Here is a 13,777-nt window from a genome sequence, read left to right as displayed (position 1 = left end):
ACCGTGATCTGGCCCCCTGTTTAAAAAGTTTGAGGACCCCTGGTATATAGGGAGGCTGTGTGGGGCTCATGCAGTATATGGGGAGGCTGTGTGGGGCTCATGCTATATATGGGGAGGCTGTGTGGGGCTCACGCAGTGTGTATTGGGAGGCTGTGTGGGGCTCATGCTGTATAAGGGGAGGCTGTGTGGGGCTCATGCAGTATATAGGGAGGCTGTGTGGGGCTCATGCAGTATATGGGGAGGCTGTGTGGGGCTCACGCAGTGTGTATTGGGAGGCTGTGTGGGGCTCATGCAGTATATAGGGAGGCTGTGTGGGGCTCATGCTGTATAAGGGGAGGCTGTGTGGGGCTCATGCTGTATAAGGGGAGGCTGTGTGGGGCTCATGCTGTATATAGGGAGGCTGTGTGGGGCTCATGCAGTGTATTGGGAGGCTGTGTGGGGCTCATGCAGTGTATTGGGAGGCTGTGTGGGGCTCATGCTGTATAAGGGGAGGCTGTGTGGGGCTCATGCAGTATATAGGGAGGCTGTGTGGGGCTCATGCAGTATATAGGGAGGCTGTGTGGGGCTCATGCTGTATATAGGGAGGCTGTGTGGGGCTCATGCAGTATATGTATATGCATGTATCATGTATCATGTATGCATGTATCATGCAGTATATATATTTAGCTCTGGTTGGGATAGCACGCGTGCGGGCTCACGCGTGCAACAGATATTAAGTGCAACGGGATCAAGTGTTTTGCAGTTAGACAATGCATTGAAGCTGATGTTCCTCTCTTCTCTTCTTCACACAGGTATTTCATTCCATCATCCATGTATGCTGTCTGACAAGTGTGAACTGCATCATATATTGCCAGATATTTTTATGGTATTTCATTCCATCATCCATGTATGCTGTCTGACAAGTGTGAACTGCATCATATATTGCCAGATATTTTTATGGTATTTCATTCCATCACTCCTGTGGTGGGTCTTTATTTTATTTTTTTTTTTTAACTATTTGGTTTCTGCTTTGAAGTGTAGAACGGTTTTTTTTTCCCTTTCTCTGTTTGATGGCCTTGTCCAGCGTTAGTTATTTACCCTGCATAGTAATGCCTGCTCTGGCCTTGTGCTAATTGGTTAATTACTGATTGTGGCCTTTTGGTGGCTGAAGCTAGCAGACATTTCATTTCATATATATTTAGCTCTGGTTGGGATAGCACGCGTGCGGGCTCACGCGTGCAACAGATATTAAGTGCAACGGGATCAAGTGTTTTGCAGTTAGACAATGCAGTTGGGCAGGAGACAGGTAAGGTGCATAAGTTTTTCATGCACGCATGCTTCTTGGTCAGTCGTACTACATATGCATTGATCATATCAACCTGCTGCTTTTTTGTCTTCACCTCTGCTTTCTAACAACTCGCCTGCCCTTTTACACATTCTGTGCACTCTCTGCATATCCACCCCTCCCTTTTCCCCTCTCCCATGTATAACTCTGAGGCTCTATTGACATTTCTTACCCACACCAAACCATCCAAAACCACCATGCAGCACTCAAAACGTTCATACAAATCATCCCACCACCTGCTTTTTCTGTTTTTTCTCCTTTTAATAGTTGCAGGTGACATCTCCCCCAACCCTGGGCCTCCCTCCACCAGCATACGTTACTCTCCTCCATCTGCATATAGAAACCCTGCTAATCTTATTAACATTCAGTGCATGCCTTCTCCTCTCACTTTCCAATGTGCTCTCTGGAATGCACGGTCTGTGTGTAACAAACTGACTTACATTCACGATCTTTTTCTCTCTAATTCCCTTAACCTTCTGGCTATTACAGAAACCTGGATCCAGCATTCAGACACCACCGCTGCTGCCGCTCTCTCGTTTGGTGGGCTAAAATTTTCACATACCCCCAGACCTGAGAACAGACAGGGTGGAGGTGTTGGTTTGCTCCTTTCATCACAATGTGCTTTCCAGGTCATCCCCCCCGGTTCCCTCACTTACATTTCCTTCCTTTGAAGTCCACGCCATCAGACTCTTTAAGCCCTTCTCCTTACGAGTGGCGGTCGTTTATCGCCCTCCAGGCTCCTCCCGCCAGTTTCTAGACCACTTCACCACCTGGCTTACTCACTTTCTATCCTGTGACATCCCCACCCTCATCATGGGAGACTTTAACATCCCCATCAATGATCCGCTCTCCCAGTCTGCCTCTCATCTTCTTTCTCTAACTTCTTCATTCGGCCTCTCACAGTTTACTAATTCTCCTACACATGAGGACGGGAATACTCTGGACCTGGTTTTCTCCCGTCCCGGCTCGCTGCACGACTTTACTAATTCACCCCTCCCGCTCTCGGACCACAACCTTCTTTCCTTCTCTGTCAAGATTTGTCTCCTCACCCGGAACACCCCCACTTACCACACTTATCGGAATACACGTACCATTAATACCCAACAGCTTAGGGACAATCTCCACACATCTTTAGCCCCCATCTCCACCCTCTCCTGTCCAGACATAGCATTGTCACACTTAAATAATACACTGAAGAATGCCCTAGATGAAGCAGCACCTTCTATACGCAGAAAGACCCGACACGGACAACGGCAGCCCTGGCACACAACGCAAACACGCTTTCTTCAGCGCTGCTCGAGGTGTGCAGAGCGGCAGTGGAGAAAATCTCTCTTAGCAGAAGACTTCATCCACTATAAGTTCATGCTCAAAACCTATAACTCTGCCCTTCATCTGGCCAAACAATCCTACTTCACCACCCTCATCACCTCACTATCCAACAACCCAAGACAACTTTTTGAAACCTTAAACTCCCTCCTGAAACCTAAAGTACAGGCCCCCATCACCAACCTCAGCGGTGAGGATCTGGCCACTTATTTCCTAGAAAAAATCAACCACATCCATCAGGATATCTCAGCCCTATCTCCTCAGTGCCTGGATCCCCTTCCCTGCCGCACCTCAAGCTCACTAGACATCTTTGAGCCTGTTTCAGAAGAAGAAGTTTCCAAGCTCCTCGCTTCTGCTCGGCCTACAACCTGCAACAGTGACCCTATTCCTTCACAGCTCCTGCAGTCTCTCTCACCAGTGGTCACCACTCACCTGACTAAAATATTTAACCTCTCTCTTTCTTCAGGTATATTTCCCTCCTCATTTAAACATGCCATCATAACCCCTTTACTTAAAAAGCCATCCCTGGACCAGAACTGCACTGCTAACTACAGACCTGTCTCTAACCTTCCCTTCATCTCTAAACTCCTGGAACGCCTGGTCCACTCCCGTCTAATCCGCTATCTCTCGGATAACTCTCTTCTCGACCCCTTACAATCTGGTTTCCGCTCTTTACACTCTACTGAAACTGCCCTCACTAAAGTCTCTAATGATTTAATAACAGCTAAATCGAAAGGTCATTGCTCCCTGCTGATTCTCCTGGATCTCTCTGCCGCATTTGACACTGTGGATCACCAGCTCCTCCTCACTATGCTCCGCTCTATAGGCCTCAAGGACACAGCCCTCTCCTGGTTCTCCTCCTACCTCTCTGACCGCTCCTTCACTGTATCTTTTTCCGGCTCCTCTTCTCGTCCCCTTACTATCGGGGTCCCGCAGGGCTCAGTCCTAGGCCCCCTCCTCTTTATACACTGCCCCTATTGGACAAACAATCAGCAGATTTGGGTTCCAGTATCATCTCTATGCTGATGACACCCAATTATACACTTCTTCCCCTGACATCACCCCTACCCTAATTCAAAATACCAAGGATTGTCTGTCTGCTGTCTCTAGCATCATGTCCTCCCTCTATCTGAAACTAAATCTCTCTAAAACTGAACTTCTTGTGTTTCTCCCCTCTACTAACCTCACTCTACCTAACATCGAAATAACCCTGGAGGGTTCAACCATAACTCCCAAGCAGCATGCCCGCTGTCTTCGGGTCATATTCGACACTGAACTTTCCTTTACTCCGTACATCCGATCACTCAGTCGCTCTTGTCACCTGCATCTTAAAAACATCTCCAGAATCCGACCTTTTCTCACCTTTGAAACTGCTAAGACTCTTACTGTCGCTCTTATTCATTCTCGCCTGGACTACTGCAACTCTCTTCTGATCGGTCTCCCTCTTACCAAACTTTCTCCTCTCCAATCCATCTTGAATGCGGCAGCCAGGGTCATATTTCTGTCCAGCCGCTTCACCGATGCCTCCATCTTGTGCCAGTCATTACACTGGCTACCTATTCGCTACAGGGTCCAGTATAAACTCATCTCTCTCACCCACAAAGCTCTCCACTGTTCTGCACCGCCTTATATCTCCTCTCTCATCTCTGTCTATCGCCCTACACGTGCCCTCCGTTCTACAAATGACCTAAGACTAACATCCCCCGTAATCCGAACCTCTCACCTCCGCCTCCAAGACTTCTCTCGTGCTGCTCCAGCTCTCTGGAATGCACTTCCCCAGGCGATCAGACTGATACCTAGCCCTGACCTATTCAAGCGCGCTTTGAAAACCCATCTCTTCAAACAAGCCTACCACATCAACTACCCAGCAAGCTAACTTTGCCCTGTTCCCTCCTTCCAAATATTATTCTGAATCTGCACCCTACTATTCATCTGTCTCCACACCCTTCATGCACATGATAACTGCACTTGATACTTGTCTATTGCACTTAAACACACGGGCTGATGACCGGATCATGCAGCTTTATATGAAAATCCCTATTATAATTGCCAGACCTGAATTAACAAGCATTTTTCACCTACTGTGTCCCCCCATTTCCTTGTAGATTGTAAGCTTGCGAGCAGGGACCTCACTCCTAATGTCACTGTTTGAATTGTCTTAACTTGTATTGAATTTATTGTCTGTACATGTCCCCGCTTAATTGTAAAGTGCTGCGGAATATGTTGGCGCTATATAAATAAAAAAAAATTATTATTATTATTATTATTATTATTATTATTATTATTATTATTATTATTATATGGGGAGGCTGTGTGGGGCTCATGCAGTATATAGGGAGGCTGTGTGGGGCTCATGCTGTATATGGGGAGGCTGTGTGGGGCTCATGCTGTATATGGGGAGGCTGTGTGGGGCTCATGCTGTATATGGGGAGGCTGTGCGGGGCTCATGCTGTATATGGGGAGGCTGTGCGGGGCTCATGCTGTATATGGGGAGGCTGTGCGGGGCTCATGCTGTATATGGGGAGGCTGTGCGGGGCTCATGCTGTATATGGGGAGGCTGTGCGGGGCTCATGCTGTATATGGGGAGGCTGTGCGGGGCTCATGCAGTATATGGGGAGGCTGTGCGGGGCTCATGCTGTATATAGGGAGGCTGTGTGGGGCTCATGCTGTATATAGGGAGGCTGTGTGGGGCTCATGCTGTATATGGGGAGGCTGTGTGGGGCTCACGCAGTGTGTATTGGGAGGCTGTGTGGGGCTCATGCTGTATAAGGGGAGGCTGTGTGGGGCTCATGCAGTATATAGGGAGGCCGTGTGGGGCTCATGCAGTATATAGGGAGGCTGTGTGGGGCTCACGCAGTGTGTATTGGGAGGCTGTGTGGGGCTCATGCTGTATAAGGGGAGGCTGTGTGGGGCTCATGCAGTATATAGGGAGGCTGTGTGGGGCTCATGCAGTATATGGGGCTCATGCAGTATATGGGGAGGCTGTGTGGGGGCTCACGCAGTGTGTATTGGGAGGCTGTGTGGGGCTCATGCTGTATAAGGGGAGGCTGTGTGGGGCTCATGCAGTATATGGGGAGGCTGTGTGGGGCTCATGCAGTATATAGGGAGGCTGTGTGGGACTCATGCTACAGCCCCCTATATACATATAGGGAGGCTGTGCGGGGCTCATGCTATATATGGGGAGGCTGTGTGGGGCTCATGCAGTATATGGGGAGGCTGTGTGGGGCTCATGCTATATATGGGGAGGCTGTGTGGGGCTCACGCAGTGTGTATTGCGAGGCTGTGTGGGGCTCATGCAGTATATGGGGAGGCTGTGTGGGGCTCATGCAGTATATGGGGAGGCTGTGTGGGGATCATGCAGTATAAGGGGAGGCTGTGTGGGGCTCATGCAGTGTGTATTGGGAGGCTGTGTGGGGCTCATGCTGTATAAGGGGAGGCTGTGTGGGGCTCATGCAGTATATAGGGAGGCTGTGTGGGGCTCATGCAGTATAAGGGGAGGCTGTGTGGGGCTCATGCAGTATAAGGGGAGGCTGTGTGGGGCTCATGCAGTATAAGGGGAGGCTGTGTGGGGCTCATGCTGTATATAGGGAGGCTGTGTGGGGCTCATGCAGTATATAGGGAGGCTGTGTGGGGCTCACGCAGTATATGGGGAGGCTGTGTGGGGCTCACGCAGTGTGTATTGGGAGGCTGTGTGGGGCTCATGATGTATATGGGGAGGCTGTGTGGGGCTCATGCAGTATATAGGGAGGCTGTGTGGGGCTCATGCAGTATAAGGGGAGGCTGTGTGGGGCTCATGCAGTATAAGGGGAGGCTGTGTGGGGCTCATGCAGTATAAGGGGAGGCTGTGTGGGGCTCATGCTGTATAAGGGGAGGCTGTGTGGGGCTCATGCAGTGTATTGGGAGGCTGTGTGGGACTCATGCTGTATAAGGGGAGGCTGTGTGGGGCTCATGCAGTATATAGGGAGGCTGTGTGGGGCTCATGCAGTGTATATAGGGAGGCTGTGTGGGGCTCATGCAGTGTATATAGGGAGGCTGTGTGGGGCTCATGCAGTATATGGGGAGGCTGTGTGGGGCTCATGCAGTATATGGGGAGGCTGTGTGGGGCTCACGCAGTGTGTATTGGGAGGCTGTGTGGGGCTCATGCAGTATATGGGGAGGCTGTGTGGGGCTCATGCAGTATAAGGGGAGGCTGTGTGGGGCTCATGCAGTATAAGGGGAGGCTGTGTGGGGCTCATGCAGTGTGTATTGGGAGGCTGTGTGGGGCTCATGCTGTATAAGGGGAGGCTGTGTGGGGCTCATGCAGTATATAGGGAGGCTGTGTGGGGCTCATGCAGTATATGGGGAGGCTGTGTGGGGCTCACGCAGTGTGTATTGGGAGGCTGTGTGGGGCTCATGCAGTATATAGGGAGGCTGTGTGGGGCTCATGCAGTATATAGGGAGGCTGTGTGGGGCTCATGCTGTATAAGGGGAGGCTGTGTGGGGCTCATGCTGTATAAGGGGAGGCTGTGTGGGGCTCATGCTGTATAAGGGGAGGCTGTGTGGGGCTCATGCAGTGTGTATTGGGAGGCTGTGTGGGGCTCATGCAGTATATGGGGAGGCTGTGTGGGGCTCACGCAGTGTGTATTGGGAGGCTGTGTGGGGCTCATGCAGTATATGGGGAGGCTGTGTGGGGCTCATGCAGTATAAGGGGAGGCTGTGTGGGGCTCATGCAGTATAAGGGGAGGCTGTGTGGGGCTCATGCAGTGTGTATTGGGAGGCTGTGTGGGGCTCATGCTGTATAAGGGGAGGCTGTGTGGGGCTCATGCAGTATATAGGGAGGCTGTGTGGGGCTCATGCAGTATATGGGGAGGCTGTGTGGGGCTCACGCAGTGTGTATTGGGAGGCTGTGTGGGGCTCATGCAGTATATAGGGAGGCTGTGTGGGGCTCATGCAGTATATAGGGAGGCTGTGTGGGGCTCATGCTGTATAAGGGGAGGCTGTGTGGGGCTCATGCTGTATAAGGGGAGGCTGTGTGGGGCTCATGCTGTATAAGGGGAGGCTGTGTGGGGCTCATGCTGTATAAGGGGAGGCTGTGTGGGGCTCATGCTGTATAAGGGGAGGCTGTGTGGGGCTCATGCTGTATAAGGGGAGGCTGTGTGGGGCTCATGCTGTATAAGGGGAGGCTGTGTGGGGCTCATGCTGTATATAGGGAGGCTGTGTGGGGCTCATGCTGTATATAGGGAGGCTGTGTGGGGCTCATGCTGTATATAGGGAGGCTGTGTGGGGCTCATGCTGTATATAGGGAGGCTGTGTGGGGCTCATGCAGTATATAGGGAGGCTGTGTGGGGCTCATGCAGTGTATATAGGGAGGCTGTGTGGGGCTCATGCTGTATATAGGGAGGCTGTGTGGGGCTCATGCAGTATATAGGGAGGCTGTGTGGGGCTCATGCTGTATATGGGGAGGCTGTGTGGGGCTCATGCTGTATATAGGGAGGCTGTGTGGGGCTCATGCTGTATATAGGGAGGCTGTGTGGGGCTCATGCTGTATATAGGGAGGCTGTGTGGGGCTCATGCTGTATATAGGGAGGCTGTGTGGGGCTCATGCTGTATATAGGGAGGCTGTGCGGGGCTCATGCTGTATATAGGGAGGCTGTGCGGGGCTCATGCTGTATATAGGGAGGCTGTGTGGGGCTCATGCTGTATATAGGGAGGCTGTGTGGGGCTCATGCTGTATATAGGGAGGCTGTGTGGGGCTCATGCTGTATATAGGGAGGCTGTGTGGGGCTCATGCAGTATATGGGGAGGCTGTGTGGGGCTCATGCAGTATATAGGGAGGCTGTGTGGGGCTCATGCAGTATATAGGGAGGCTGTGTGGGGCTCATGCAGTATATGGGGAGGCTGTGTGGGGCTCATGCTGTATAAGGGGAGGCTGTGTGGGGCTCATGCAGTGTATTGGGAGGCTGTGTGGGGCTCATGCAGTATATAGGGAGGCTGTGTGGGGCTCATGCTGTATAAGGGGAGGCTGTGTGGGGCTCATGCAGTGTATATAGGGAGGCTGTGTGGGGCTCACGCAGTGTGTATTGGAGGCTGTGTGGGGCTCATGCTGTATAAGGGGAGGCTGTGTGGGGCTCATGCAGTATATAGGGAGGCTGTGTGGGGCTCATGCTGTATAAGGGGAGGCTGTGTGGGGCTCATGCTGTATATAGGGAGGCTGTGTGGGGGTCATGCAGTATATAGGGAGGCTGTGTGGGGCTCATGCTGTATAAGGGGAGGCTGTGTGGGGCTCACGCAGTGTGTATTGGGAGGCTGTGTGGGGCTCATGCTGTATATGGGGAGGCTGTGTGGGGCTCATGCTGTATAAGGGGAGGCTGTGTGGGGCTCACGCAGTGTGTATTGGGAGGCTGTGTGGGGCTCATGCTGTATAAGGGGAGGCTGTGTGGGGCTCATGCTGTATATAGGGAGGCTGTGTGGGGCTCATGCAGTATATAGGGAGGCTGTGTGGGGCTCACGCTGTATAAGGGGAGGCTGTGTGGGGCTCACGCAGTGTGTATTGGGAGGCTGTGTGGGGCTCATGCTGTATATAGGGAGGCTGTGTGGGGCTCATGCTGTATAAGGGGAGGCTGTGTGGGGCTCATGCTGTATAAGGGGAGGCTGTGTGGGGCTCACGCAGTGTGTATTGGGAGGCTGTGTGGGGCTCATGCTGTATATAGGGAGGCTGTGTGGGGCTCATGCTGTATAAGGGGAGGCTGTGTGGGGCTCACGCAGTGTGTATTGGGAGGCTGTGTGGGGCTCATGCTGTATATAGGGAGGCTGTGTGGGGCTCATGCAGTATATAGGGAGGCTGTGTGGGGCTCATGCTGTATAAGGGGAGGCTGTGTGGGGCTCACGCAGTGTGTATTGGGAGGCTGTGTGGGGCTCATGCTGTATATAGGGAGGCTGTGTGGGGCTCATGCAGTATATAGGGAGGCTGTGTGGGGCTCATGCTGTATAAGGGGAGGCTGTGTGGGGCTCACGCAGTGTGTATTGGGAGGCTGTGTGGGGCTCATGCTGTATATAGGGAGGCTGTGTGGGGCTCATGCAGTATATAGGGAGGCTGTGTGGGGCTCATGCTGTATAAGGGGAGGCTGATGTGCAGTAGTCAGAGCTCTTCTACAGAGGTTCCAGGAGCTCCTGGAGGACACGCACCATACAGCCCGGGCACACGGTGCACCCTCCAGCATACCTTGCTCCAGGCACGGCTTCCCCTTGGGCACCTTATCAGCCGCACACACAGTGAAGGTGTGGCTGTCATCGGTCAGGCGCAGTGTGGTCCCCCGCTCCGGCCGCACCTGGATCACACTGCCCTGCATCCACACCACGCTGACCTCCAGCTCCCCGCCGCCAGGGCACTGCTCCAGCCAGAAGGACGGCCCCGGCCGCTTCTTACACTGCGTCAGCCGGGCCGCCAGCATCTTCACCGGGGGGGAGCTGAACTGTGCTCCCGCCGCCTGCACCGCACTCACATCCGCCATGCGTCTCCCCACCGCGGCTCAGTCCAAACCCCGCGCTGTACTGAGCAGGACGCCAGAGCGAGCACCCTACAAGTGTCAGTGTCTCCTGCGCCGCCATCTTGGTGTAGCCTCGGCTCACTGCTCAGGGCCCAGCACTCTATAGTTTCCAGTCACCAGTGTGCTGGTGACATTTAGTGTTTTATATATTTCATTTATAGAATTTATTATATATTTATGTACATTATCTGTCATTATTTTGAAAACAAATGGTGCTGTCAGGAATGGCTCTTTTTGCACAATTGGCTTCTGTCATCCTGAGCGCTCTTTATAGGGGAAGATGTGGCCCATAGGCCGCTGCAAAATGGGAGCAGCTTGTATGAAGGTCGTCATTTATGTAAAAGACCCTTTATTACGTTCACACAACGTATCATATCAATCCACGGCATCTATCAGCATCCATTACTTCAGACTACGTGGCTAGCGCACTCTTATAAGGGGCATGTGCCTTCGCCGCGCTCTTCTGTTAGGTGGTCGCATCCAATAAGTTGGGATGCCCTATATTCAGTACAGCGCAGCTGATCCTCTTCTACCTGTGCTGTGGGACTACAAGTGACAGTATGTCCTAATTATATGGGAAAGAGAATTTACAATTGTTGAGGCCTTCTGGGAATTGTAGTTCTGTAACTAAAGATGAAGGCATTAGCACAATTCTAATATCAATTATACGTGCTATTGTGCCGCATGTTATTCTCCCCCAGCTGCCCATTGTGCACAGGCCATGTCCTGTACCTGCACTACACACTATTGACTACCGAGGGAGAGAAACGGCAACAAACCCGTCCATGGCTGTCGTCATCCCCATACCACCAACTGATAAGGTTTTATAAGATGTGTACTGGATATATATAGCTACTCCATCTGGGTCGCCCTCACACCCAGGGCAGCGGGGTACTCGGTACCGGGCCGGTGTCAGGGGGGAATATGTGTCACAGCAGCAGTGACCCGGTCCGTGGCCCTGGGCGCCCAATATCAATGGCGGTGATGTTAATGGTGTTAAAGTTTATTAGAATAGATTATGACGCCACCCGTGGTGTTTGGCAAGTAAGATGTTGAGCAAACGCTGCATGCAGATCCGCTGGGACTGATGGTGTGGTGCAGCAAAGATGGTGTTGCTCCCCACAGGTGGAGCTGTAGTCCCAGGGCAGTGTAGGTGCAATGGATGAGGAGAGGCGCAGAATGGTGTAGATGTTGTTACCCAGGTGTAAAGGCGCTGGAATAACTGGAGGACACCCGAGTATGCGGTTCCAAAGCTTTACTCACTGTTTGCAGTTCACACAACTGCCTGCCTCTGTACTGTGTTCTCCAGGTCAGGGCTCCAGCCAACCTCCAGGCAGGATAGGATTCTCCCTTCCACACTCCACCAACATGTACCCTACTGAAAGACTCCTCCAATGCGCCTTTAGGTGCGAAGCACTCCAGTACTTACTTACCCTGGAATGCCTCTCTCTAGGTGTTCCTAGTCTTTACTTGTATGACAGACAGCTGTAGCCTGCTTCGGGGACTCCGCACTGCGTCCCGGCTCTCTATTCAGTTGCTGTTGTGTCCCAAGTCTCTGATGGGAGCAAGGCGTTAGCGGCACACTACTCCGGTGTCTGTAGCCGGACATAAAGATCCAATCAACCTCGGGGACCGGGCCCCGGCCTTCGCGCTCTTTGGACTGGAAGGGTTCTCTCTCTTTCTCAACCTGCTTCCCACCGTCCTTCTATTCTCTGTTCCAATCTGTTCTATCTCTCTTATGGAAGGTTAGGTTATCAATCTTATCAGTCTCTTTCTCTGGTCTTTCTCGTGCCAGCAGCCCAGATCACTGGGACCTGCTGCAGCACGTCCCTCAGACACCCATCTTCTCTCTCCTCTAACCAATTAACTACTAGCTTTCACTCTTCCCACTCTTTTGCATCATCTCTCTCCACCTGCCTCCCAGCACATCTCGTGTTACGAAGCAGGGTTCCACGAGGGGTGCTCTGCAACCCCCAGCCTGAAGCTGTTAGGTGGCCCCACTGAACTATCCTGTGTGTGGAATGCAGGTGTGGAGCATGGTCAGGAGTTCGCAGCCTACCTGGATGGTGGGGCACTACACCTTAGGAGAAGGTGCAGTACCTCTGTGGCGACTGAAGCCTCAGAGGCGCCACACATCTATAAATCAGGACTAGGAAAAAGGGAGAATGCCCCTACAGAAAGTCACCACACAAACAGTTCAAATTCTCCACTATAGAAGACCTCTGGAAGGCCAGACCTGAAAAAAGGACTCTGTGTCAGCACAGAATGGCTGGTCAAACCACGTACAGGCGCTCGGTGCACCACGGTGTGGTCAACATGTAATTACACCTTCCTACCTGCTTTCCCTCTATCTCCACCTTCCCCCTTATTTGATTGAGAGCTCTGGCTTCATAGAGCCAGAGAAGAGAGGAGATAAATGAGGAAACCAAGCAGGTGGGAAGATGTACTTAGAGAAGTTGTCCACTACTTGGATAACTTCTTCTCATATCCCTCATTTGGCCCTGATAAGCGGTGATGTCTCACCCTCAGCATGCACCGTATTTTTATGCAGCTGTCAAACTTGGCTCAGGAGAGCTGGCAGCCACTCCGTGCTGTGCGTTCTAATCTTGGTTCCATTTATACGGCCGTCTGACTGCGCCTTTATTCAGTGGCTGCTTCATTCTCATGGGCCATCAGTGTTATATGCCAGTCACAGCCACCTCTCCACTGATGTAGTCTGAAGCTGCACACCTTTACAGTGTACATGTCCGTGCCTCACTTGACAAGGGTAATTTCAGGTTGCATGGGAGCTTTGTAACCATCCTGATCAGGGCCGGCGTCAGCACCCGGCATACCCGGGCAAGTGCCGGGGCCCTGGCGAGACAGGGGGGCCCACTCAAGCTGTCTGGGATACCATGACGCAGCCCCTCACAGCCAGCAATCACAATGAGCCATCGCTACCGCTGTCTCTTGTGTGCGGCACAAGACCTGTGATGAGATCACAGGAGGGGAGGAGTCAGGGGTTACATGATCAGGGGCATCTGTGTCTGCAGGACTCTGCTGTGCTGGTTGTCGTCATCATGGTGCTGGATGAGGGAAGTTTCTGTGTGGGGTCAGGAGGGGTTTACAGTGTGGATGTAGCAGAGCTGTGTTTGTATGAGGTGTACGGAGCAGAGCCGTATGTGTATGAGGTGTACGGAGCAGAGCCGTGTGTGTACAAGGAGTACTGGAGCGTAGCCACGTGTGTACGAGGTGTATGGAGCAGAGCCATGTGCGTTCGAGGTGTATAGAGCGGAGCCGTGTGTACAAGGAGTACAGAGCGGAGCCATGTGTGTACGTGCTGTACGGAGCGGAGCCGTGTGTACGAAGTGTACGGAGTGGAACCGTGTGTGTACGAGGTGTACGGAGCGCAGCTGTGTGTGCGAGGTGTGCGGAGCGGAGCCGTGTGTGTACGAGGTGTACGGTCCGGAGCCATGTGTGCATGAGGTATGCGGAGCGGTGCCCGGACCCATGTGTGTACGAGGTGTACAGAGCAGAGCCATGTGTGTACGAGGTGTACAGAGCGGAGCCATGTGTTTACGAGGTGTACAGAGTGGACCCATGTGTGTATGAGGTGTGCGGA

General features: G+C 52.5%; 1 protein-coding gene across 1 annotated transcript in view; it reads right to left on the bottom strand.

Moving 5' to 3' along the window:
* The window catches only part of RMI2 (RecQ mediated genome instability 2), a 31,844-nt gene extending 21,590 nt beyond the window's left edge, over nt 1–10,254 (bottom strand). The window contains exon 1 of the mRNA XM_073542858.1: nt 9,852–10,254. Coding sequence (XP_073398959.1) covers nt 9,852–10,140 — 289 coding nt within the window. The 5' untranslated portion in view covers nt 10,141–10,254. The remainder of the gene's footprint in view (nt 1–9,851) is intronic.
* Nucleotides 10,255–13,777: the final 3,523 nt, after the last annotated feature.

This window comes from Dendrobates tinctorius, unplaced genomic scaffold, assembly GCF_039654945.1.
Source record: "Dendrobates tinctorius isolate UK_male_01 unplaced genomic scaffold, ASM3965494v1 ptg000129l, whole genome shotgun sequence".
Lineage (NCBI taxonomy): Eukaryota > Metazoa > Chordata > Amphibia > Anura > Dendrobatidae > Dendrobates > Dendrobates tinctorius.
Note: the sequence above shows the minus strand (reverse complement) of the source record. Positions and strands in the feature narration are given on the sequence as shown.